At 36.8% G+C, this 23,249-nt stretch overlaps 2 protein-coding genes across 27 annotated transcripts; both read right to left on the reverse strand.

Moving 5' to 3' along the window:
• Window positions 1–5,648: 5,648 nt before the first annotated feature.
• Window positions 5,649–7,486, reverse strand: LOC137716590 (FAD/NAD(P)-binding oxidoreductase family protein). Its single transcript, XM_068456037.2, has one exon. The coding sequence runs from the start codon at window positions 7,259–7,261 to the stop codon at window positions 5,810–5,812; it is 1,452 nt and encodes a 483-aa protein (XP_068312138.2). The 5' UTR covers window positions 7,262–7,486; the 3' UTR covers window positions 5,649–5,809.
• A 3,046-nt stretch (window positions 7,487–10,532) lies between these two features.
• Window positions 10,533–19,861, reverse strand: LOC137716391 (putative disease resistance protein RGA3). Of its 26 annotated transcripts, XM_088691536.1 has the most exons (12): window positions 18,650–19,861; window positions 14,257–17,230; window positions 13,980–14,085; window positions 13,843–13,892; window positions 13,052–13,392; window positions 12,866–12,901; window positions 12,137–12,221; window positions 11,875–11,975; window positions 11,629–11,743; window positions 11,271–11,368; window positions 11,134–11,178; window positions 10,533–11,058 (listed from the first exon to the last, which is right to left on the reverse strand). In XM_088691536.1, exons 1-3 carry the CDS (start codon window positions 19,793–19,795, stop codon window positions 14,039–14,041), a joined length of 4,167 nt encoding a protein of 1,388 aa, XP_088547662.1. In that variant the 5' UTR covers window positions 19,796–19,861; the 3' UTR covers window positions 10,533–11,058; window positions 11,134–11,178; window positions 11,271–11,368; window positions 11,629–11,743; window positions 11,875–11,975; window positions 12,137–12,221; window positions 12,866–12,901; window positions 13,052–13,392; window positions 13,843–13,892; window positions 13,980–14,038. The 26 variants fall into 26 exon arrangements, with proteins under 26 accessions (XP_088547662.1, XP_088547675.1, XP_088547658.1 ...); XM_088691549.1 differs by having other exon boundaries at window positions 10,533–11,178; window positions 11,629–11,740; XM_088691532.1 differs by having other exon boundaries at window positions 10,533–11,178.
• Between the last annotated feature and the right edge of the window lie 3,388 nt (window positions 19,862–23,249).

The following is a 23,249-nucleotide window of genomic DNA, read 5'->3' on the forward strand; positions in this document are numbered from 1 at the left end:
AACCGCCAAACCGCAAAACCGCATTGAACCTTAAGAAAAAAAACTGAAAAAAACCGTGTTGACCGGAAAAGTCAACTTTGAGTGAAAAACCGAACTGAACCGTTCAAACCGATTCCGGTTCCGGTTTCGAATGACCAAGAACCGGCCGAACCGAACCAAACCGTTTTATTAATAATAAATAAATAAATTATATATACACACACATGTCATGGTATAATAGGTTGAAAAATAGGTTGAAAAATTGTGTACAGGAGCTGCTGCTTCTTGCTTGCTCTCTGAAGTCTGAAAACTTGCAATTTGTTTCATCATTTTTTTGTTTGTTGACTGATTGACCAGTGTATATGTATTTTAGTTGTCTCTTTTTGTTGACTTGGTGCCACTACCAAAGACATTTGCATTAAAAAAGATGTGTTGTTGTTGTATGCAACTTTATGTAATCAGTTTTAGAAGATGTATTTGAATGCATAATGATTTGGTGTTCAAATAATTTATTATTAGGAACCGTAAACCGGCAAGAACCGAATCGGAACCGGTGTAGACCGAACCGTAATGTTCTAGTCATAAATTTAAGTGGAACCGCACCGAATCGAACCGTTAATATATTTCGATTCCGGTTCCAATTTAGGAGTGGAACCGCACCGAACCGCACCGTGCCCACCCTTAGGTCCTCGTGTGATGGGAACCAGGCAAACAAAGGGTATGAATGTGATTAGAAAAACTATTAGGTTAGTATTTTTATTAACTTGTACCACTCGTTTGATAACTTTTTTTTTTTTAAATTTATGATTTAACTTTTTTTTGTTAGTTGGATCAAGAAGTTAGATGAAAGATGGTGGGAGAAATTTAGAAGTAAAGACAAAGAAAGACACACAAAATGATAGCTAAACACCAAATACTTTTTACGATTTTATTTTCATTCCTTAATTTTTATTTGAGTGCGTGGCAACAAAGGTTTATGAACTCTGCCTCATATTTAGTTTTTGTTCCTAAACTCTCTTATTAATTTCTCCCGTTCTCTAACTTAACTTTGTATTGTATGAGTGGTCATTCCGTCAAATTTAAGAGTGTAGTGGTCTTTTTATACATAAAAAAAATTTAATTTATTTTAAAAAGCGAAAAGCTTGTGCTTATGATCAGGACTATTTATATTAAAAATCACTATGTAAGATCATCTCTACAAAAATCAATTAAAACTTAAATCTTTTAGTCAATTCTTAAGGACTTCTAATCATAAGCACAAAATTCTGTAGAAAAATAACGAGGTATTTTATAAAGGAATTCTTCCTCAATCTTTGAGCCACATCTTTCTCTTTAAAAAATTATTTTTAATTTTTATATTGTGGATAAAATTTCTACTTTGTCCATCAACTTAACAGAAAAGTTGACACAGCTAATGAAAAAGACTACTAGTACAACACATGACATCATTCGACGACTAAAGACGAAAATTAAACTCATGCTATAAATAACCTTTGCTACAATTTAGCCTTTTTATTTCTTCCTCCTCTTCATCACCCTTTTTCATTCACCTTTCTCCTAAGACATAAATAGTTGATTAAAAGCTGAAAACCATTAAAATTTTAGTTTTTATCCAAAATTTTCAAACCATACATTTATGGGTTCAAAATTAATGATGAAAATTGCGAAAATTTTCGAATACGCTTTTAAAAATATCCAAAATTTTAAAACCATACATTTACGGGTTCAAGTCAAATATTGAATTATATAATGTTAGAGTGGAACACACTAGAATTTTTCTGGACCATGTAGGCAGACTTTAAGGACAATCTTATCCGGTATGTGGTAGAATTTCTACCGTAGAAAGCATGAGAACCTTCATGGATGAAGGTTTAGGTGTTGGCCGTCTGGGTTGCATGTTTCCCACTGTACACGACCATCTGAAATGATGCAACATATTTTGAATATCGATCTGTAAAGGACAACAATATGTGTCCCCCTTCGTGGCATGATGCATTAATATCCCGTGATACAATCTAGGAAAGTCCTGGCCTGTGGATGGATGTTCTTAGACCTGGTTTGGTACTGAGGTGATTCTGAAAAAAACTGCTATAAAAAAAAAGCTGTAAGCTGTTTTTGTGTTTGGTAAACACACAGCTTCAGCTTTTTTTCACATTTTTTGGTGAAAAAAAGCCAAAAACAAGAAGCTGCAAAACCCAGCTTTGAAAAACCGGCTTTTTTCACATCTGTTTTACATAAAAGTTTACCAAACACTCTAATACTGTTTTTTTTTCTTTCAAAAGCACTTTTACAAAAAAGTTTACCAAACACTCTGCTGCTTTATTTCACAGCTGCTTATTCTCACAGCACAGCAGAAGCAGTTTTTTTTCAAAGTACAGCAATACCAAACCAGCCCTTACTCAGTTAACCCTCCTAATCTCTCTACTCTTCTATACCCTCTTATTTGAACGGTCACGGTTAAGCTATGTCAACATTATATATTGATTTTTTTTATAGAGATAATAAAACAAAAAGCAATGTATGAGATGAGGGGATGGGAATAGGAGGATAGATAATCCTTCTCTATTTTTTACTTCTTGCTAATGTTAATGTTAAAAGAACAATTTCAGTCATGGAATTTTAACGGAATCGATTAAAAATTTGAATAAAAATCAATCAATAAATGATAAAATGGTTATTTGATAGAAAGATATATTTTATGGTATTGGTTTACTTTGAAGTCTTTGCTCAGCCCCAACATTTCTACCTTGCCTCGAGCGCTAGGGAAGTATACAATGGACCAGATGTACCTGGTTGCAATTAGATGTAGGAGAGAAGTTAGTTTAGGAGCCACCGCAAACGTTTAGGTAGGCAGCGCTTTGAGAAAGACCATAAATAAAAAAAAAGAAGGATTAAAGCATATGTTGGATTGCAAAAGGGAGGACTCAGGGGCGAAGCCCTGGATTGAGCTTCTTTTACGTACCTCGGGGTTGGATAATCTATCAAATGATGATTAAGTGTGGAGGATATTGATAATGAAGTTGTTATGCAACGCTTTCAAAACATGAAAACGTGTCGAGGGATAGTGGATGTATTGTATGAAAAATCTTATGGATTAATATGTAACTATTTTGTTTAGTGAACTCTTAAGTTGTTTTTAATTTGTTACTTTGTTGTTTGAGAATGCCCTATCTATACAGATTTCTGACTTCGTTTATGAAAACAATGTATGTGTCATAAATAGAAGTCGTTGAGAAAAATACTTTACTTATAATTATCAATTCATTCCAAATCAATCAATCAATCAATACAATTGGGATTTCGTGATACAACTAAATGTGATGTAGGGTGCCTAACCGAACTTGAACACCAAAAAAGTTTTGAATCAGGAGATATGAAGTATGAGTGGAAAGGAATTTGAGTGTTTAATAAATCTTTAACTTGTTTGAGAATTAGCGTGTTTAACTTCTTTTTTTAAGAGAAACAAGACACAAACGACATAATTTTGGGTCGTGTCAATTTAAAAATAATAATTAAATGTCTCTTTATCTCATTTGCCTTAACCAGCATAAGGAGCAGCAGCCAGCAAGCCATGCCCCCATGATGGCTTCGCGACTGCCTCCATCACTAAGAAAGTGTTCACACCTTTTTTTTCTAGCTAGATTTTACCGAGTAGATGATCATAACATGTCACCTACTTTGGTTGCTTAACTTCGATTAGTACTTCAAATACAAGCTTAGCCAACAATTGACCATTATATTATATTTCATATATTATTAAGTTGCTACCATTCTAAAAATTCATTTTGCACTTTTTAAAAGCATATATTTTTTTTTAAATATAAAAATTCAAAATAAAAAATAAAAAGTTTAAAGGATCAATAACAATTTTTGTATATTATATTATATTCCAATGTCAATAACGGGTTGCCACGATTAGAAACAAAACCTTCTTCACGTCAAAGGCAACAATGACAAGTTTTTTCTTCTTTTATTTAACAACCGATATTATATACATTAAAAGAAAAATAGTGAGTTTGTTTTAAAATAGACTAGCAATAACGTGATTCAATTTACCTTTAGCGCATAACACCTTTCATGTAAAGAATAATAGCATTATACCGTAGTACAAAATGACAATAACGACAGGGTTTACTAAGTTAATAAATATTTGATTTAAATATAATACGACTAATTAGCAGAAATATTGAATGGCTAAAGCACCGTGACCAGATGTAAGGTCAAGGGTCAATTAATTGGGACCAACGGAAATATTGAACGGTTAAGAATTAAACGACAGCTTTAATTTATTTTGAAATGCATGGCTGCCATCGATCTGGCAAAAACCAAACTAACGACTGATCAGGAAGCAAACTTAGCTTATACTCCAAAGCTACAAGAGCCGGTGGATAATAGTCTGACAGAGATTAGAGAGCGTGGCATAGGCACTACAATCCCTTTCTTTAAAGAAAATTCATGTCCGATTTCTGTCTCAATCCATTAAGGTCAGATAGTTCACACCGCTATATAGCGTCACTCAATGAAGTTATATTAGACCACACAGTGATGGAGGGTGCATATTGGGACCAAGTTGGTTCCAAAATTAGTTAGAGTCCGAGAAATATATATGTGAAGGTATTTCAAGAACTTTCTAAATATTTGGTACATGCCATTTTTGTATTCACCAGGTGTTTGACGAAATGCCTCTTGCAAGTTGCATTTACAACTCTCGACAAATTTTCTCAATAGCACTCATCATATTGCTTCGGCATATGTGAATATCTTTTGACATGTGCAGAACTTGGTTCGGTAGACGATAACAAACCCCACCAAGTGTTCAATGAAATGTTTTAGTGAATAAATTGAATTATTTTTGCTCGTTTTGCGCTTTGTTTCTATCTAAAAAACTTAAACCTTTAACACTGGGACCTCCCAAGGTTTAAATTTTGGATTCATCACTGATACCACATATATCTATTTAATCTTGTTTGGTCTCTACAACTGGTTGAAATGGATGATTAAATGTATTCAAAGTTATGTTGAAGAATGAAACAAAAAAAATTACATCCAACTTGAAGGAATAAGATAAATTACTTTAAAGAAATGCCATTCTATCTTACACCCGTTCTCTCCAAAAAAAATGGTAGGATTATAAACCTTATCGTCTATTTATATGAGAAACGATATTTAGTAAATATTAATTAGTATCAACCTTGTCCTCCATTTATATTTGACCATAATTTATATTTTAAAAGAAAATTAAATGTTTTACCTTTTCAATTATATAATGAGAAGAACATATTGTACATTTATGTTTAAAATTACATGTTCACATTTCTCCAATAACATGAGTGTATTATGCATGTTTGTTGTTCAAGCCAATTCCTTCCAACAAGAAAAACTAATTCAAACTACTAACTAAAAGAAAGATAGGACTTCTTGTAAAATTTAATCTTAAATTCCATATTTTATGAAAAATAGAATATACAAATTTTGGGTCCAGATATATATTCCAACTATACATGTACCCTCAATTGAATGTTGTAATCCAAAAGACAACAATATTAATGGTTTACTCTATGTAAAAACTAATGCTCGTTTGGAAATGCTTTTAAAATGACTGAAAGTACTTTTAGCGAAAATGTTTTCGGATTCTAAATACACTTTAAGTGCTTCATGCAAGAAACATGTAACTAATACTTCTTGTATAAAACACTTACTTTTTCAAAATTTATTTACATTTTATTAAGGATTAATTCAAAAACTATTTTCACTAGAAACGCTTCAACCAACCCTTTACAAACACAAGCCATTGTATGATAAGAAATACAAAAAAACATGAAATCATAACCTAAACAACCCTGGTCAAGGCAGTATCTCTAAGCAAAGCTTCTGCCGCTCTCTTTCCCGACACCAACGCCCCATCAAATGTGGCAGTCGTCCAATGGTCACCGCATACATACACACCCGACCCGACCCGAGGGTTTCTCTTCGAATCGAGCGGCGGACATTGGTTTGGTTGTGCAAATTTAATTCGATACGTTCTCAAGTGTCTCCAAGATCCCACCATTGATCCCCCAAACCAGCCAGAGAGCTCACGAACAACTTCAGTCGTCAGATCATCATCCGTCACATCCTCAAAACCTCCGACAAGCGATACCGATACCAAAGCCTTCTCGGGTGGGCCGTAAGATGGAGCTACATTGGTTGCGAAAAACATGTTATTCACAATGCCCTTGCCCGACCCGTTAAGAAACAAAACCGGATCAGAAACCGGAATGTTGGCCCGGTCTGCAGTGAAATACAAACAAACTGTACTTCGAGCCGGTTTGGTCCGGACCAGTCCATTTATCCTTCCCGCCAAAAGCTTATCCGCTTCCGGTTGCTCAACTGCCACTATCACTCCAAACTCGCTTCTCAAAACCTCTCCGCTCTCCAATCTCACCCTTGGCGACGAAGACTCGTCGCCGCTGAAATCAATCGAAGCGACTCGGGAGTTGAGAACGATCGAATCAGAGGGCAATTTCGCGGCCAATTGCTGTGGGATGGCGCCAATGCCGTTGGATGGGAGAGTGTTGTCGCCGAGGGCGAGACACTTGAAGATGAAATTGAACAATCTGGAAGTCGTTTCGAGCTCTTTGTCGAAGAAAACGCCGCCGAAAAATGGCTGAAAGAATCGAGCGATGATCGAATCGGAGAACCCGATTCCCCTCAGCAGCTCCATGGTGGAGACCTCATCGCCGGAGGAGAATATCTCTTCGTCGGATTTCGTCAGAACACGAAATCTCGTCAATCCGATGAGCAATTTATCGGGAATGGATCCGATAGGGTTGGCGAGGGACTTGACAGAGTTCCAGAAATCCCGGAGGGGGTCGGCAACGGTGTGGAAACTACCGCCGTAGTAAATACGGGCGCCGGAGTAGAATTTCTGGAGGTCGAGGGATTGGTAGTCGAGAAGTTTCTGGGCTTCGGGGTAAGCGGTGATGAAGATTTGGAAGCCGCGGTCGAGAAGGAACCCGTCGACGACGTCAGTTCGGACGAGGCCGCCGACGGCGTCGGAGGCTTCGAGGAGGAGGAAAGGGGTGTTCTGGGAGTTGAGGTGGGTGGCGGCGGCGAGGCCGGCGAGTCCTCCGCCGATGATAATAACAGGGGACTTGGGATTTGGCGGAAATGGGGATTTTGGGGGGTTGATAGTTGTCTGGAGAGATGATTGGGGTTTGAATTTGAAGCGGAGGAGTTGGGGTTTGGGGGAGAGGAGGGTGGTGGTGGATGGGAGTGGAAGAGGAAGAGTGATCAGTTTCATTTGTTTGAGGTCTTGAGGAAGATGAGGTCTGTTTGGATTGGATGATGGGAAAAATGGCTTATCTTGTGTCACACGGATTGAAAGGATAATCTTTGGGACTATCTAGAGCCGGTCATTATTTCATTAATTTTCCTTTTTGTTCATTTCTTTTGATGGGAAAATTTTGGAAAAGAATGAATTGTTAGAGCAGTGCTTGTAGCTCAAAATAGTTAAATCGTATTCATTTATGCATTCGAGATCTCGTGTTTAATTCTTGTTCAAATGATTATGTACAACACAACACCCACCATTACACCCAGTTGCCTTATCCAAATGTCCTCTACTCTTATATATCTACGTGTAAGAGTTAAGATTCGGTGACACACGCTTTTAACATATATTTTGACACACGTTTATGTGGAGTCCTCTTAGTAATGTAGTTCAAGGATTCCAATCATCTATCTTTTATGTCTTACCTCAAAGATCATGTCTACAAAAAATCATCAAAATTCGAGATCATATGACCGTTGATTAAATTTAATGTTTCTTGTATATCCGTCCATTTTCTTTACTATTAGTAGTTTTGAATTTTCCTAATTTTTTTTTGTAAAGATGATCTGTAAATGTTGTAGTAAAATATATACAGTTCGGGTCAAGGGACGAATATTTAAAAAAATATTTTTTACCCTTATCATTTGTCTATAGATTTTATAATATTTGTTTGGGTAAAGTACAAAAAACTACCACAACTATTGGTATCACGACACTTTCATACCTCATCTTTTTAAAATGACAATGTCATACCTCACCTTACGAATTTGTGCCAATGTCATACCTCTGTCAGTTTTTCTGTTAAGTGCTGACGTGGCTAGATACTGGGGTCACTCACTAATCCAACTGGATTAAAATATAATTAAATATATATTTTAATAATTAAAAATTAAAAAAATAATTTTTTTTATTTTTTTATATAAATTTGTGGATCCACCCTCTCTCTCCTCTCTCTCTCTCTCTCGCCTCTCTTATCTCTCTCTTGGACACCCGCCTGCATCCCCAAAACCTTCCCACCCATCCCCCCCAACCTTCCTCCCCCTCACCCTTTCTTCCCCCCGCTCCCATCTTCTCTGCGCAACCTTTTCCTCCAAAAACTCTCCCATCTAGAGCCCCTCGACCTCTCCATCTCCCACCTCTGCTTCGCTGCTCTCTCGCCCCGCTGCCCCTCTCTCTCAATCACCTGCCTCATCGTCAACCACAACCTCTTCTATGCCGCATTGGGCCACGAGAAATGCCTTTGGATCTCCGCTGCGTCGAGCTTGAAGATTTGGTGGGACTTGGATAGTCGGTCAAGGCGCATGAGGATGCCGTGAATGCGTTGGCAGTGTCGAACGACTGGACATTGTACACCGGGTTGACGGATTGTCGGATCTGGGTGTGGTCCAAACCGTTCGGGGAAGAAGGAGAAGACAAGAGCAGGGTGGGTGGTTCTAGTTTCGAGTTTGGAGCGGGGTGGGATTTGGGTTGGGTGGTTTTGGTTTTGAGTTTGGGGAAGACGGGGAGCGAATGGAAGAAAGGGTGAGGGGGAGGAAGGTCGGGGGGGGGGGGGGGACAGGTGGGAAGGGTTTGAGGGATGTAGGTGGGTGTCCAGAGAGAGAGAGAAGAGAGAGGTGAGAGAGAGAGGGTGGTGGAGGAAGGTTGGGGGGGATCGGTGGGAAAGGGTCGGGGGGAGGGGTCGGGTGGGAAGGGGTTTTGGGGATGGAGAGAAGAGAGAGAGGCGAGAGAGATGGGGGAGAGAGAGAGAGGAGAGAGAGATTTAATATAAGTTTTTTTTTTAATTTTAAAATTTTAATTATTAAAATATATATTTAATTATATTTTAATCCAATTGGATTAGTGAGTGGTCTCCGTATCTAGCCATGTCAGCACTTAACAGAAAAATTAACAGAAAAACTGATGGAGGTATGACATTGACACAAATTCGTAAGATGAGGTATGACATTGACATTTTAAAAAGATAAGGTATGAAAGTATCGTGACATCAATAGTTAAGGTAGTTTTTTGTACTTTACCCTATTTGTTTTAATGATACCCCATTTGTTTTAGCGGGAAATTCTTTCTTATGTCGCCTCTTCACAATTTAAAGGCCACACTTTTATCTTGCCACTAGAACTTATGTCGACTAAGAGTATACGACACCATAAGAATGTACATAATTTTTTTTATTGTACAACAATTTCAAATTCATTCCGTCGTTACTATCATATTCATTCCGTCATTACTATCATATTCATTCCGTTGTTACTATCATAGGAAGACATTATTGTGAATATATTGATAAACAAAAATTAAAGGTACAATAAGTTGGAGGGAACATGAAACTATTAGAAACAAAAAATAAAAGTTGACGAGCAAGAAATGATGACCGTAAACAGAGTGTCGAAAAACCATCAGAAACAACATGAAAATGAATGAAAAATGATGACCCCCGGCTCAAATTAACAATGAAGCTCAAATCTGGAAGATGGAAAATCTATTAAAACAACACCTGAAATAAGGTACATAATCCACCGAGGAAGAAATTCGTAGGTTATGATTCCCAATTATTTTGCCTTGGCAATAAAAAGCCCATGTAATAATTCACCATCCAGAGGTTCACCAACGACTGCCCTTGAAGAGCTAATTTGTACTTCAACAGGAATATCTACATCAGGATTACTATCGAATTTCATACTGCGTTCGTCTATCATGTCTGTTCATCATACACCGTGCGGTTATAAATTATTTTAAATATTTTTATTTAAAAAATTAAACACAAACAGTACTTGACAAAAACTGACCGCACGATATACGAAGAACGGACACGATTTATGGATTCCTAAAATCCTCACTACAAGAATCCAGAAGGGATCCTATTGGTCTCAGATTTAGTTTGTACACAAAATACTGTCACAATGCCCATTCCTTCACATTTGAACGGGTTCACTTTTTTATTTTATTTTATTTTACGAATTTTATTTATTTCAACATACATCATTTGGATGAGTTTAATTTCTTTAGTGGCTTCTTGACAATTTAAGGGTCACACTTTTCTATCTGCTGCAAGAACTTACACGGACAAATTAGGAGTATTAGATGCCATAAAAAGGTAAACAATCTTAAATGGCATCTGCCGCCTATGGTGGCTCCATCCTTGCAAGGTGTTGTCAAGGCCGGTCCAAAGTTTTTTTAGTGCACACTGCAAAGACTCAAAACGTGCCTTTTTTTAATACACAAACATATATTTAAAAAAAATATATTTAAAGAGGGCTGGAACCCAGTCGAAGCTGGGAGGCTAGGCCCTCACGCCCAAATTATATTACTTGATAAAACATACAATGGGTGGGGCAGAGTGTAAACCCCGACAATCAAAAGTAGAATCATATACAACCACTAAGCAAAACTCCATGAAATTTCAACCTTCAAGAAATCATCTTCAATAATTTCATGATCATGAGACTCCTCACCAACATTTTGTAGATGGAGGACCGGCTTTGAATGAATGAATTTAATTCATAAACTGTTACTGTTTGACAAAAGGCTTCTGCAGGTTCCCAAGTAAAATCGCTCCTCCGGCGAATCTCCAAAGAAGTCAAAGTTTGCATATGCATTTTGAAAGTCTTCTTCAGCTGTGTACCCGAAATTGGTGTTTTAAGAGATGAAGTGAACATGTTTCTCATTTGATTGCCCTCAAAATTTGACATACATGACTAGCAAGGATTACGCACAAAGCATTCCAGCAACTTTGGCTGCTGCAAGGCCCATGCCGATGTCCTCCACCACAGCTGTAGAAAAAGGAAAGATGTTATACTTTATCCTAGACAGTTGGGGTAGAGAATGCACATGTTTGTAGGAGTAACTTGTTTGCAGCTTGAATTTTCTGCTTCAGACTGCTCCCTTCATATCTGCAACGCACGGTTTATATAAACACGATTAATTCTCAAAGATAAATTTTTTATTTCTATATAAGAAAGTGGCTCAAAGGAGACAGTGTTACCTTCAAGGCCCGAAGAAATCTCTGCAAAATGCTAAGGTGTTGAGACAACGGAGACAGAACACCATCAGGAAGAATGACCCAATGTACCCAACATGGACCTGCACTGACATCGTTATCATCATGGCATTCCATCCATGTAAAAGAATTTACTATTTTACAAGCAACTGAGAAACTTTGTTTTGCAACACAAATGACTCTTACGACATTGTTATCATCATGGCATAAGGACTAAAAGTTCATGGTGAATATGAATGGAGAAAACCAGAAAATTGTGGTAAAAGTTCTTTCGGCTTTAAAGCTCATGAGAGAGCCTTTTAGAAAGCAAGTGAAGAGAGAGAGTTACAATTAAGGGTAGTACCAAAGTTTTTTCGGCTTCAAAGCTCAAGCTCTCGCTCTATTCAACAGTTGGCTGCTTCTTGCACTCTCCTTTCACAGCAATGCAAGGCACAAAGGACGCTAGGAAGCCCAACCTTCTAAAGACCCATACAACGCAAAAAATCAACTGAATTCAAATATCTGCAAACTCTTAAGGATACATTTCGATTTGGTGACGAGTAACAACAAAGAATATTGACCGGTTGGAATCGAAAAGATAAAAGATTACCAATTTGTGTCCAAATTAGGATTTGATGAAAAGGAAGGATGACTGAAGTTGAAGAATGATACTGATCCACGCATGAGTTTTGAATGGAATCCCAATTCTCCCTGTACAAAGATAACACCAAAACAACTTAAGAAAACATAAAAAACAAATTTCAACTGATAATAATAAGCTTGGAACTATTACAATGAGTATTAATTTTCAAACTAGTTCTGCTAATTAAAACAGATAGCCTGACATGACCATAACATAAAAGCTTGCATACTTTATATGTTGCACTTTTCACAGCAGGAACACCTTGCCTCTAGCATTTTCGTTTCCTAGGCCATAAAAGTTTATATCCCCTGCCACTGCTGATACAGAGTGAGTTCCATGACCGAAAAAAAAAATTCCCTCGAAGACTCTCATGAGTAAAATCAAGGTCTAATGGGCTTGCTGTAAAATGAACATGTCATATAGTTTACAAAGTATTACCAACTACGAATGGCAACACAACTATAAAAATCGTGTTACGCATGGAACATGTGTAAGCATATGAAGAACATTCTTGTTTATGGTTTAGTTATTGTTTGTTTTAATAAGAATGAATAGCAATCGAAAGTGTTCAATTGGTTTACATATATTTGTACAAGTGATTCGTACGTTTATGTCATAACCATCTAAAGCATTAATCTGGTTTATATTCGAACACACCAACTTTCTCACTGAATCCCAAAAAGTCCTGAGATCTTTAATGTTATGCTAGGAAAGACACAAAAATTAACAATAGTATCACTCTCGTAACAACCTGGCCAGAAGAAAAATTCCACTTTAAAACATTTTGGAACAAAACAATGTGAATGATAATGAGAACTAGTCTGGCCATGTAGAACTAAAAGTGATCAACTGATGGTTGAACAACCAAGTGTGCTTCGATTTCAATGTATTTCTCAACAACAAAGTTATGAGCCAATTCAGAAGTTATATGCTAGCATACAATGGATGAAAGAAGGACCTGTTTGCATCAGCACCTGGACTTTGTTTGCACCTACTGCATTACATCGTTCCAGTTGAGCAAGAGTGTCATGAAAATGCCAAAGGATGCTAATAGAGTTATACATGCCAATTGGAAACACAACATATATAATAAGTCAACTTAATTACTAGAAGAGAAAAGGGGTTGGAGTTTAAAAAAACTTACATTGCTTAATTCACTGTGACAGTAAATTGGCGACACGTTGCATAGCTTTGGCAGAGGGTAGATTCATCAAATTCTTGTAATTCATCTAATTCCCAACTCTACAAGGATGTAAGGTTACCCAACAGATCTGGCAAAGCCTCCACTCCCTCAAGTAGAGACTTGCATTAATTTGTAGCCCACAACTCACCACTTATTGGGAATAGGATGGAAAGCCGAGCCTTCAAACTGATAAGTATCGAACAAAGAATGTTGATCCAGTGTAATTAAAGGGATGAGTGCTTCCCCGTTTGTCTAAATTAGAAATGTTCGGTCAAGAGTTTCTACCAGACTACCAATTCTGCCTGGTCAAATATAACAACAAAACAACTTAGGAAATATATAGTACAGAACAAATTTTAACTTTTCAACTGATAGTACACAGAGCTTGAAAATATCATCTAGCATTGCAACTGAAGATTCTTTTATCTAATCTCTGCGATAATGAGGGTATTTTACGATGTAATTACTGTTCATACGATTAAAAAATCAGTTCAGATTTCACAAGTAACCATAAAAATATCTGTGCAATATCTTCGTATATAAGGATGATAACAAACAGAAAGAAATTTCAGCAGTTCTATATACTATATGAATATGATTTTACTTGGGTTCTGGAAATATTTGATTAAAAAAGATTCAATACCATGAACGGATAATTAAGAGGTTTGCTACCATGATAAGTATTATAACTTGAGGTATATTATTGAGAAACGAAGGTTGAGCGAGAAATTTGATATCTTGTGCATCAGTACCTGTACTCAATTTGCAACTATTGAGCATGACAAAAGAGATATAGATGCCACTGGAAAACATAACATACAAGTAAGTGAAAAGTCAAGAGTAGAATGCAGTTAGAAGAGAAGAGGAGGTGCGGATTAGAAAAGCTTACATGGCTTAATTTCAAAGTGGAAGTTGGAGCCATTCGGACAAGTGTGGCCTTGCACACCGTCAAATTTGGTTTTTCGAATACAAGGTGCTGCCTACCTTCCCTCCAACTGTTGTGAGACTCAGCGAACTGATTTAAAAGAAGAGGGAAAAGGATAAAAAAATTTGGTATACTAGTTTAAAGTTTGATGCAGTAGTTGAGACGAATAAACGAACAAAAGAGATATAAAATATAATTAACATGAACTCTATAATATGATTTCGAGAAGTTAAAAACTTACTTGTGATATCTGGAATGTGAGAAATTTTAGGCCAATCTATGCCGCTGTTCTTGGTGCATCTTTGCTTTAGAAGGGGATGGCATCCAAAAATCAACAGGGTATATAATTTGGTGAGGCATTGCATAGCTTGGACACTAGGCAACTTCATCAGATTCTTGCACCCTCCAATACACAGATAAGTAAGGGATGTAAGGCTACCCAACCATTCTGGCAAAGTCTCCACTCCGTCAAAGTTATATACCCTCAACGATGTTAGAGAAGTGAGGTGTTGAATTTGTTGAGGCAGAGACTTGAGCTTAGGCCAACCCGTCAACTCTAAGCTTGTAAGGTGCATTAATGATCCAACTTGAAAATCAGGGAAGCAATCGAGCTCCTCCCAGAACCCACCGACTTCCAATTTCTTCAAGCGTGGGAGCCGTTGTAACCCCATCGGCAGATATTTTAGCTTTTTCCAATTTACAATCCCCAATTGACGGAGAGAATTGAGGTTGTCTAAACTTGGAAGAATCTCTAAATTAGGGAAACCTCTTAATACCAGCGTCTCAAGAGAGAGTGGAAATTGCAGCCCGCTCACCCCACTTTCCAATCCTTCACATTCTTCAATCATCAGTTCTCGAAGGGAGGTGAAGGTGCGCAAATCTGAAAAAGATTGTAGACTAATGCTGCTACTTTGGACACCAAACCATGCTACCTTTGGGCATTTCCATATCTCCAATTGCTGAAGAGAAGGACATTGTTGTGGAAGAGCAGGTAAGCTTGATAATTCTTTGCAGTTAATAATTGTCAAACGCTGAAGAGAGGACATGCCGCCTTTAATTTCAATTGATGTCAGATTATTACCATCAACTATAATCAATTCCACGAGAGAGGCCCATACACTCAGTGGGCCTGATAGTCCATTACAATCCCAAATATTCAACCGGCGAATAGATGCAAGGGTGTAAAATGGAAACGATGTTACACCCTTGCAACCTTCTAAATGCAATGTCTGGAGAGAGGTGCAGTACTCTAACCCACTCGGTAGGCTTGACAATCCTTCACAATATTCAATGGCTAATACCCGAAGAGATGTCATGCCCTGTGTAATTGGAATCAACTCTAGGCTAGGACATCTTTCAATACTCAGGTATTCAAGATGAGGGAGTGTGTCTAGCCCATCCGCCAAATGCCTTAACGTTTTACAATTCCAAATTTTCAATTTCACAAGAGAGACGCAAGAACCAAATACATCTGAGGCAATACAAGTTAAATCATGGCAAGCGCGTATCTCTAAAGATGAGAGATTATTGTTGTTCTTCAACATCCCTTGTGGAAAACAAGTAAGCTCCTTAATACCTTTTATTTTGAGGGAAGTGAGAGTTGTCAATCCACTGCTTATTTCTTCTATTGGCGTTCTGCTATCACATGAAATTATCTCCAAATTTTGGAGAAATGGAAAATGACTTGGAGCATTTCTCAACTTGGAACAACTATCGATGGTCAACTTCTCGAGGCAAGGAAAAACCACTACTTTCTGTGTTGACATTGTTGGTGCTTCCTTCCATTCAATTAGATCACCACAGCTAGATATATATAATACTTTTAGTGCAGGAAATAAAGTAATTATCTCCTTACTTGTCGTGGCTACATTGTGGACATGATCATAACCGTAGAACTCAGCTCCAACACATTTCAAGTTAGCCATTCCGCTAATCTTAAGCTCCGTAAGATTAGGTAGATGACCAAGCGGTGGGACTTCTTCACATTTGTCGCATCCAAGTAATTGAATCTTCTTCAAGTTGTTGAGCAGTAATGACCTACTCATCATCCACGATGGAAACTGATCGCCCATGAAATTTTCAATACTTAAGCTCTCCAACTCAGAATGCGGTCGAAGGCCTTCCAGTACATCCCCCTTCTCATTGTTGTTGGTTATGGACCTATCTTCTGTCCATTGGAAGCTTAAATGGCATACTTTCGTCTTATCAACCAACTTAGCTTTCTTTGCTTCTTCTCCATTCTTCAAGTGCTCCAGATTACAAACAATTAATTCACCTCTCAATTGTTTCAAGTCAGCCAACTCTTCAATTTGACGACCAATCTCATTACCCACTGAAAAGTAAGGTAATGTTCGAAGGCAAGTCAACCACCTTATCCCCTGTGGAAATTTCGTATTCTGATCAAAATAAGTATGCCTCAGGTTGATCAAGCTTTGCAGTTCTTTCGGAAACTCTTTAAGGGCACAATTTGTTGCTCTTAACGTCTGTAGGTTATAGAGCTTGCCTATAGAATTGGGGAGTGTTTTGAATCTTGTTTCGGAAATGTCAAGATACCTCAAGTGTTTTAGCCTTCCAACTGAAACTGGAAATTCTTCAATATTAGCATTACACAAATTTAAGACGCGTAAAGCTTTGAATCGTGGAAGAATGTTACTGGGAACTTCACCATCATAAAAATACAACGATCGCAATTTCCTAGCACCTCTTTCTAGAATGTTTTCTAGTATAAAAGTAGAAACCCGAGCAACATGTGGAATCTCAACTGCATTACCAGTGCCACATAAGTCTTCTGTCAAGATTTCAGATTTGGATATAAGTTTTGCCAAATCGTGCACAAGATCATGCATCTTGCATTTGCTAACAATGCCATTGTCACTCATTGAAGCATCTTGAAATAAGGAGCTTTGCAATAGAATATCAAAATATTCATTGCCTATGTCTTCCATATCTTTACTTTCGCTAGGTGAAGGGTGGAGTAGTCCTTGAGCCATCCAAAGTTGAATCAAGCTATCTCTTTGAATTTCATAATTTTTTTTGAACATTGAGCAATATGCAAAACATTGCTTTAGTGATGGTGATTCTAAATTGTCAAAACTCAACTTCAAGACTGGCATAATTCTATCTTCTCCTTTGGGTAAGTTGTCCCATATTTTATTGTCTTTAAACAACGACCATTCTGCAATACTTTTTTTAGTGTGCAAAATGCTTCCCAAAACCTGTTGATTGGATTAATGAGTTTCAAAGGTGTCATAAAACAATGTAGAAAATAGGGACTCATATAAGATAAGAAGTTTTTGTTTACTTAATTTTGAATCCCCTTGCCTAAAAGGGAAAAATCTAATGTAATAAGTATAATTCTTAATAGTGTGCAAAATGATATTAGTAGTTGTTTACTTATTTTTGGTGTTTGACAAAATTTCTAAAATACCCATTTAGTAGTTGTTACTATGAGAAGGAGACTCAAGGCAAAGGGGTAGAGGAAGACCTAGAAAGACTTTGAAAGAGACTATATGAAATGATATGGAGTACTTGAAGCTAACAAAAGACTTGATGCAAAACCGAGCGTAGTGGTGTTCTAGGATTCATACAGCCGACTCCACTTAGTGGGAATGAGATAATGCTTGGTTGTTGTTGTTTTTGTGTCCATTAGTAGTTAAAAACATGTTTTATTCTTGATTTGTTGGGACAATGAATTTATTTTATCTAGCTTATGTCTTGTTCAAATCAATAAGTTGCTAATGTTGGTTCTTGAAAACTTTACACCCTCTAAAGTACAAGTGATGTGTACATATCATGTCAATTACTAATTTTGTTGAAGTCTTTACACCCTCTAGAACACCAATCTACGTAAATTGTACTTTCAAAATTCGAACTCAATTCAATCATCTTGCAAATAGTATGACTAAAATTCAAACTCAAGTCAATTACTAATTTGTTTGCTATCAACTATCAATAAAATTGAAGATCTTTTAGTCATCCATATGTACTGAACAAATTGTCGATATTGGTATCAAGTAAAATATCCATGATATTATATAGCTAATATCTATGACTTGAAGTGAAATTTTGTAATGAACATCTTTAAATGATGATTATGAAAATGAATGGTTATGATCATGAAATTTGTATCACATGCAAGTCATATGAATTAAATTGACGAAAAATTGAATATAATAGCTTCCAATCTAATATTAGGGATGTAAGTGGCATATTTTTATTAGTCTAAGAACTAATTTTTCCGAAAAAATAATTACGAACCTAATTTTCACTCGGGTAATAATTTAAGGACCATCCTCTCTCTAATCCAAAGTTAACACCAAACATAAGACAGGATAAAGTCCAATCCAAACTAATTGCTACTCCTAGTTCAAGCCAAGTCAATTTTAGAGTCAAATTTAAGATTAAAATTGACTTTAAAGTTTTAACTATTAACTATTAGATTGGAGATAGCCTAACAAATACCAATTTGAGTCATAACAAAATTATGTCGCTTGACTACTTTAATTGATAGCTAGGGTGGTGTATCCCATGGTGTGGATGCAAGTATTGTCCTAATTTATAAATGAAAACATATAAAAAAATAAAAATAAAAAAGGTGCAAATTCTATGTCAAGATACATAATAATAGTACGTACCTTTGCCACCAATGGAATACCACCACAATTTTTAGCAATCTCCCTTCCAATTATCTGGAACTCAGGAGGTACATGAGCACTGACATTGGGGAGGGCTCTATCCTTCATGATAGACCAACATTCATCCACAGAAAGTTTTCGCAAATCACGTCGTGGAAGTAGTTTTTCAGAAATTGATGCAACTTTGCCACTGCGAGTAGTGACAACAATTTTGGATCCTTTAGCAGAATCAAGCTTTGACAAACATTCTATCAAATTCTCCCATTTTCTGTGATCTTCATTCCAAACATCATCAAGTACGAGTAAGTATATTTTATCTTTCAACTCTTCTCGCAAGTTTGTAAGAATTGCATTCTGATTATTTTTTGAAGGAGCTTTTGCAGGATTAATAGATTCTAGAATCTGAAGTAGAATTAAATTGACATCAAAAGTGTTTGATACACAAACCCATATTCTCTTTTCAAAGAACTTGTGTATCGAATCCTCATTGTAAACTGACTTGGCCAATGTCGTCTTACCGAGGCCTCCCATTCCCACGATGGCCATAACCGCAAGATTTTCTTGGTTGCTTTTTGAGTCGGTCAAGGTTGTGACTATTTCTGACACAACCTCTTCCCTTCCAACGGTTATTTCATCTCTGCCAATGAGTGAGTTGGTTTGTCTGTCCCATCTAGCTTCCTGAGGGGTTGCATCTATTTTCTTGGAGACTAGACCAATGAAAGCTGCCTCACCCTTGAGAACTACCAAGGATTGGTTGATCTTCTGAATTTTATGTGCCATTTTCAAACGAAATGCAAGTGGATTGGAGAGTGAAAAGAAGTTGAGTACCTTTTTCTTCATATGATTTTGGAGTTCAACTTTACGGCGAACCATTTCGTAGTCGAACTCATCCATCAGATCGTCAGCATCATGAGCTATACCTTTAAGTTTCATCACCCACTCCTCCACCGCCTTGACCCGATCTTGTGGTTGGTCGGAAACAGCTCCCAAGAAATCCTGAATGGTGAGTAATGACTGGCGAAGCCGTTTGAGTTCAGCTTTGAAACCCCAAGCGAGACTGAGTTCTTTAGCAGCAAGTGACGTCACCTTCGACAGTATTCCCTCAACAGAAAAAGTAAACACAGTTTCTGCAAGCTTCCCTTCCATGCCGATCGAGTACTGACTGTTCTCTCAATTTTCTCTCAAGTAGATAGAAGGAAAAAAAATGACGATGGCCGGCTGCAATACGACGGATGTGGTTTTAAATACCTTCACAATATTTTTCTCATAATAATTGAAGGACATATTCGATCCTTTGCTTCATAGTTTAAGTGAAGGACATATTCAATCCATACTTTCACAATATTTTTCCTTAGACAACTTATGATCCAACTTTCTCATAATAATTGAAGGACATATTCGATCCTTTGCTTCATAGTTTAAGTGAAGGACATATTCAATCCCTTGCTTTATACTTTAAGCGAAGGACATATTCAATCCCTTGCTTTATAGTTTATACACATCTAGTTCTTTCCTTACGTTATGTTTCCATGTATCTTACGTTTCGAATTGAATGGTTCTTCGTGATGCCTTGAGTGTACTTGGTCATTATGAATTGCAAGGGCTTATATTTAAATAAGTCATAATAAAATGACGATTGATGGCAATATTGCAATCTTTTTTGCTTATAAGCTATGTGTCTATACTTTCTGGTTCATTTGTTCTTTCTTTCTTTAATGCGCTCTCATGAATCTTATCATTTGTTAAATTGCTTTCAAGTTCTAACTTTTTTTTATTGGTTCCTTTACTGTATGTATTGGTCTTTATGTCTCATTACTGTCGACGTTAACCTTTGCGTTTTGGCTCTTTTTCATCAAATAATCATGAACAAGAATCATGTGTTCGTAAGGAAATTAACAGTTTTTACTTTATTGAAAAGAACAATAAAAAAGTAATACTCCGAAAGCAAAATAAATAGCTACGCCAAGTAATTTACAAAGATTTTATTTCTTATTAAACAGATGATTACACACCAGCTGTACATATATATTTGACATATTCCAACTTAGAGGAACCTTTGACGTTTGACAAATCAAGTGGTGAGTAAAGGTTGCTTGATTTGTGAACCATATGGATTATCATATATATATATATATATATATATATATATATATATATATATATATATATAGATTAACAAGTTTCTATTTCGTGGCGGAAATAGGATCCAAAATGGGCTGAACCACAAAAGATGAAGTTGCACCACAAAGCATGCAATAGCATTAAATTGTGCCAAGCGTAAAAACACAATATTTTCGAGAATAATAATGTCCACCAATGAAAGATATTCATTTGCAAATTGTTGCAGACTCACAAATATAGTTTACACATTTTCTTTCTAAAATCTAATTTAACAATTGACGCAATGCCTAAACTTGGACATCAATATCATTAAAATATCATCACTATATATAATTCAAACTTGTTCAACAAAACAAAGTCATTAGAAGCTTAGAGTTAAGTAGAGCTTGTTCTTATATACTGGGCTCACAAAATAAAAATTAAAAAAGGCCCATAATGATCTCTTGTGACAAGAAAGCCCACAATTTCTTACTTGAAATTAGGCGCCCATTTTTCTTGCACCATAAAGTGAGACGGTTTAATGTTAACCTTGTTAAGAAGTCTAAGTGACTAGGACGGTGATAATGAGTTACGATTAGAATAAGGAGGATATATTCAAATTGGGATTTTGAGGAATTTTATTTTTTTTTAATGAATTTAGGGGATATTCAATCAGGATTTTAAATAATTTTTTGAGATTCAAGGTGTATTTAATCAGGATTTTATGATAGTTTGTTGAAATCCTTATAAATCCAGGAGTATTCAATTAAGATTTTAAAATTTTTTATAACATTTGTATTCAATTATAAATTGATTTTAAAGAATTTTAAAAAGTTGAGGAATTAGAGGGAATTAGAGAAATTTCATAATGTATTTTCAGCATATACAAATCTCACATCTCTCCATGAGATTTCGAGGAAATTGAATCAAAATTTTATATGAAATCTCTATAATCAATTAATGTCACATCTCGGCCCGGGGCGGATCACTTCCCAGGCCCGCTTCACCACCGTAGCACGATATTGTCCGCTTTTGGCTTACAATTCCCTCACGGTTTTGTTTTTGGGAACTCATGAGCAACTTCCCACTGGGTCACCCATCATGGGATTGCTCTAGCCCCCTTCTTGCTTAACTTCGGAGTTCCAACGGAACCCGAAGCTAGTGAGCTCCCAAAAGGCCTCGTGCTAGGTAGGGATGAGAATATACATATAAGGATCACTCCCCTGGGCGATGTGGGATGTCACAATCCACCCCTCTTAGGGGCCTGACGTCCTCGTCGGCACACCACGGCCAAGGTTAGGCTCTGATACCAAATGTCACATCCCCGCCCGGGGCGGATCACTTCTCGGGCCCGCTTCACCACCGTAGCACGATATTGTCCGCTTTGGGCTTACCATTCCCTCACGGTTTTGTTTTTGGGAACTCACGAGCAACTTCCCAGTGGGTCACCCATCATGGGATTGCTCTAGGCCCCTTCTCGCTTAACTTCAGAGTTCCAACGGAACCTGAAGCCAGTGAGCTCCCAAAATGCCTCGTGCTAGGTAGGGATGAGAATATACATATAAGGATCACTTCCCTGGACGATGTGGGATGTCATAATTAAACTTTATAAAAATCCATGGATTTATAAATTTATTAAAGTATCTCAAATTCCCCCTAAGTTTATGGTTCAATTCTCTCCGATATTAACGCATCGACAGGAAAACGAATGCATGCAAATTCCCAGGGATCATGTACTTCCTCCTTAGCCGTGATTCTCTGAGTTCTGCGTAGGTTATGTATCTAGGTCCTTTCTCCATGGCGTAGTTCTCGATGGTGAACCTCAAGGAACTGGATGTTGATCTGGGTTAGGGTTTTGGGAGAGATGTAGAACCCATATGGGTTGCAGGCAGTGGGTCCCACATTTTAAAAATAAAAATATTTAAATAATTTTGTTTTTAATTTTTTAATATTTAATTATTATTTTTTATCTAGTTGGGTTAGGAAGTGGGCCCGCCTCAAACTATGTCAGTATTTAATAGAAAAATTGACAGATATCTGACATTGCAACAAATTTGTAAAATGAGGTATGATATTATAAATTTTAAAGGGTAAAGTACAAAAAACTACCTCAACTATGGGTCAAATGACACTTTTATACCTCATCTTTTAAAATTGACAATGTCATACCTCATCTTACGAATTTGTGTCAATGTTATACCTTCCGTTAGTTTGGCCGTTTATTTCTCAGTTAAATGCTGACGTGGCTTGATCCAGGACCCATTTTTATTAAAAAATTAATTAAAAAATTATTAAAAACAAAAAAAATCATTTAATATTATTTAAATATTAAAATAATAAAAAAAAGTTATTTAAAAAAAAAAAAACCAACATCAATTCGTCCCTTCCCCCCTCTCTCCCTTCCCCCATCTTCATCTTTTTCCCCTTTCTGCAACTGCAACCCAGAAAAACAGAAGAGAAAAAAAAAAAAAAAAAAATCAAGCGGGCGGGATTGTGATGA

Source organism: Pyrus communis, chromosome 3, assembly GCF_041283825.1.
Source record: "Pyrus communis isolate YQ-2024b chromosome 3, ASM4128382v1, whole genome shotgun sequence".
Lineage (NCBI taxonomy): Eukaryota > Viridiplantae > Streptophyta > Magnoliopsida > Rosales > Rosaceae > Pyrus > Pyrus communis.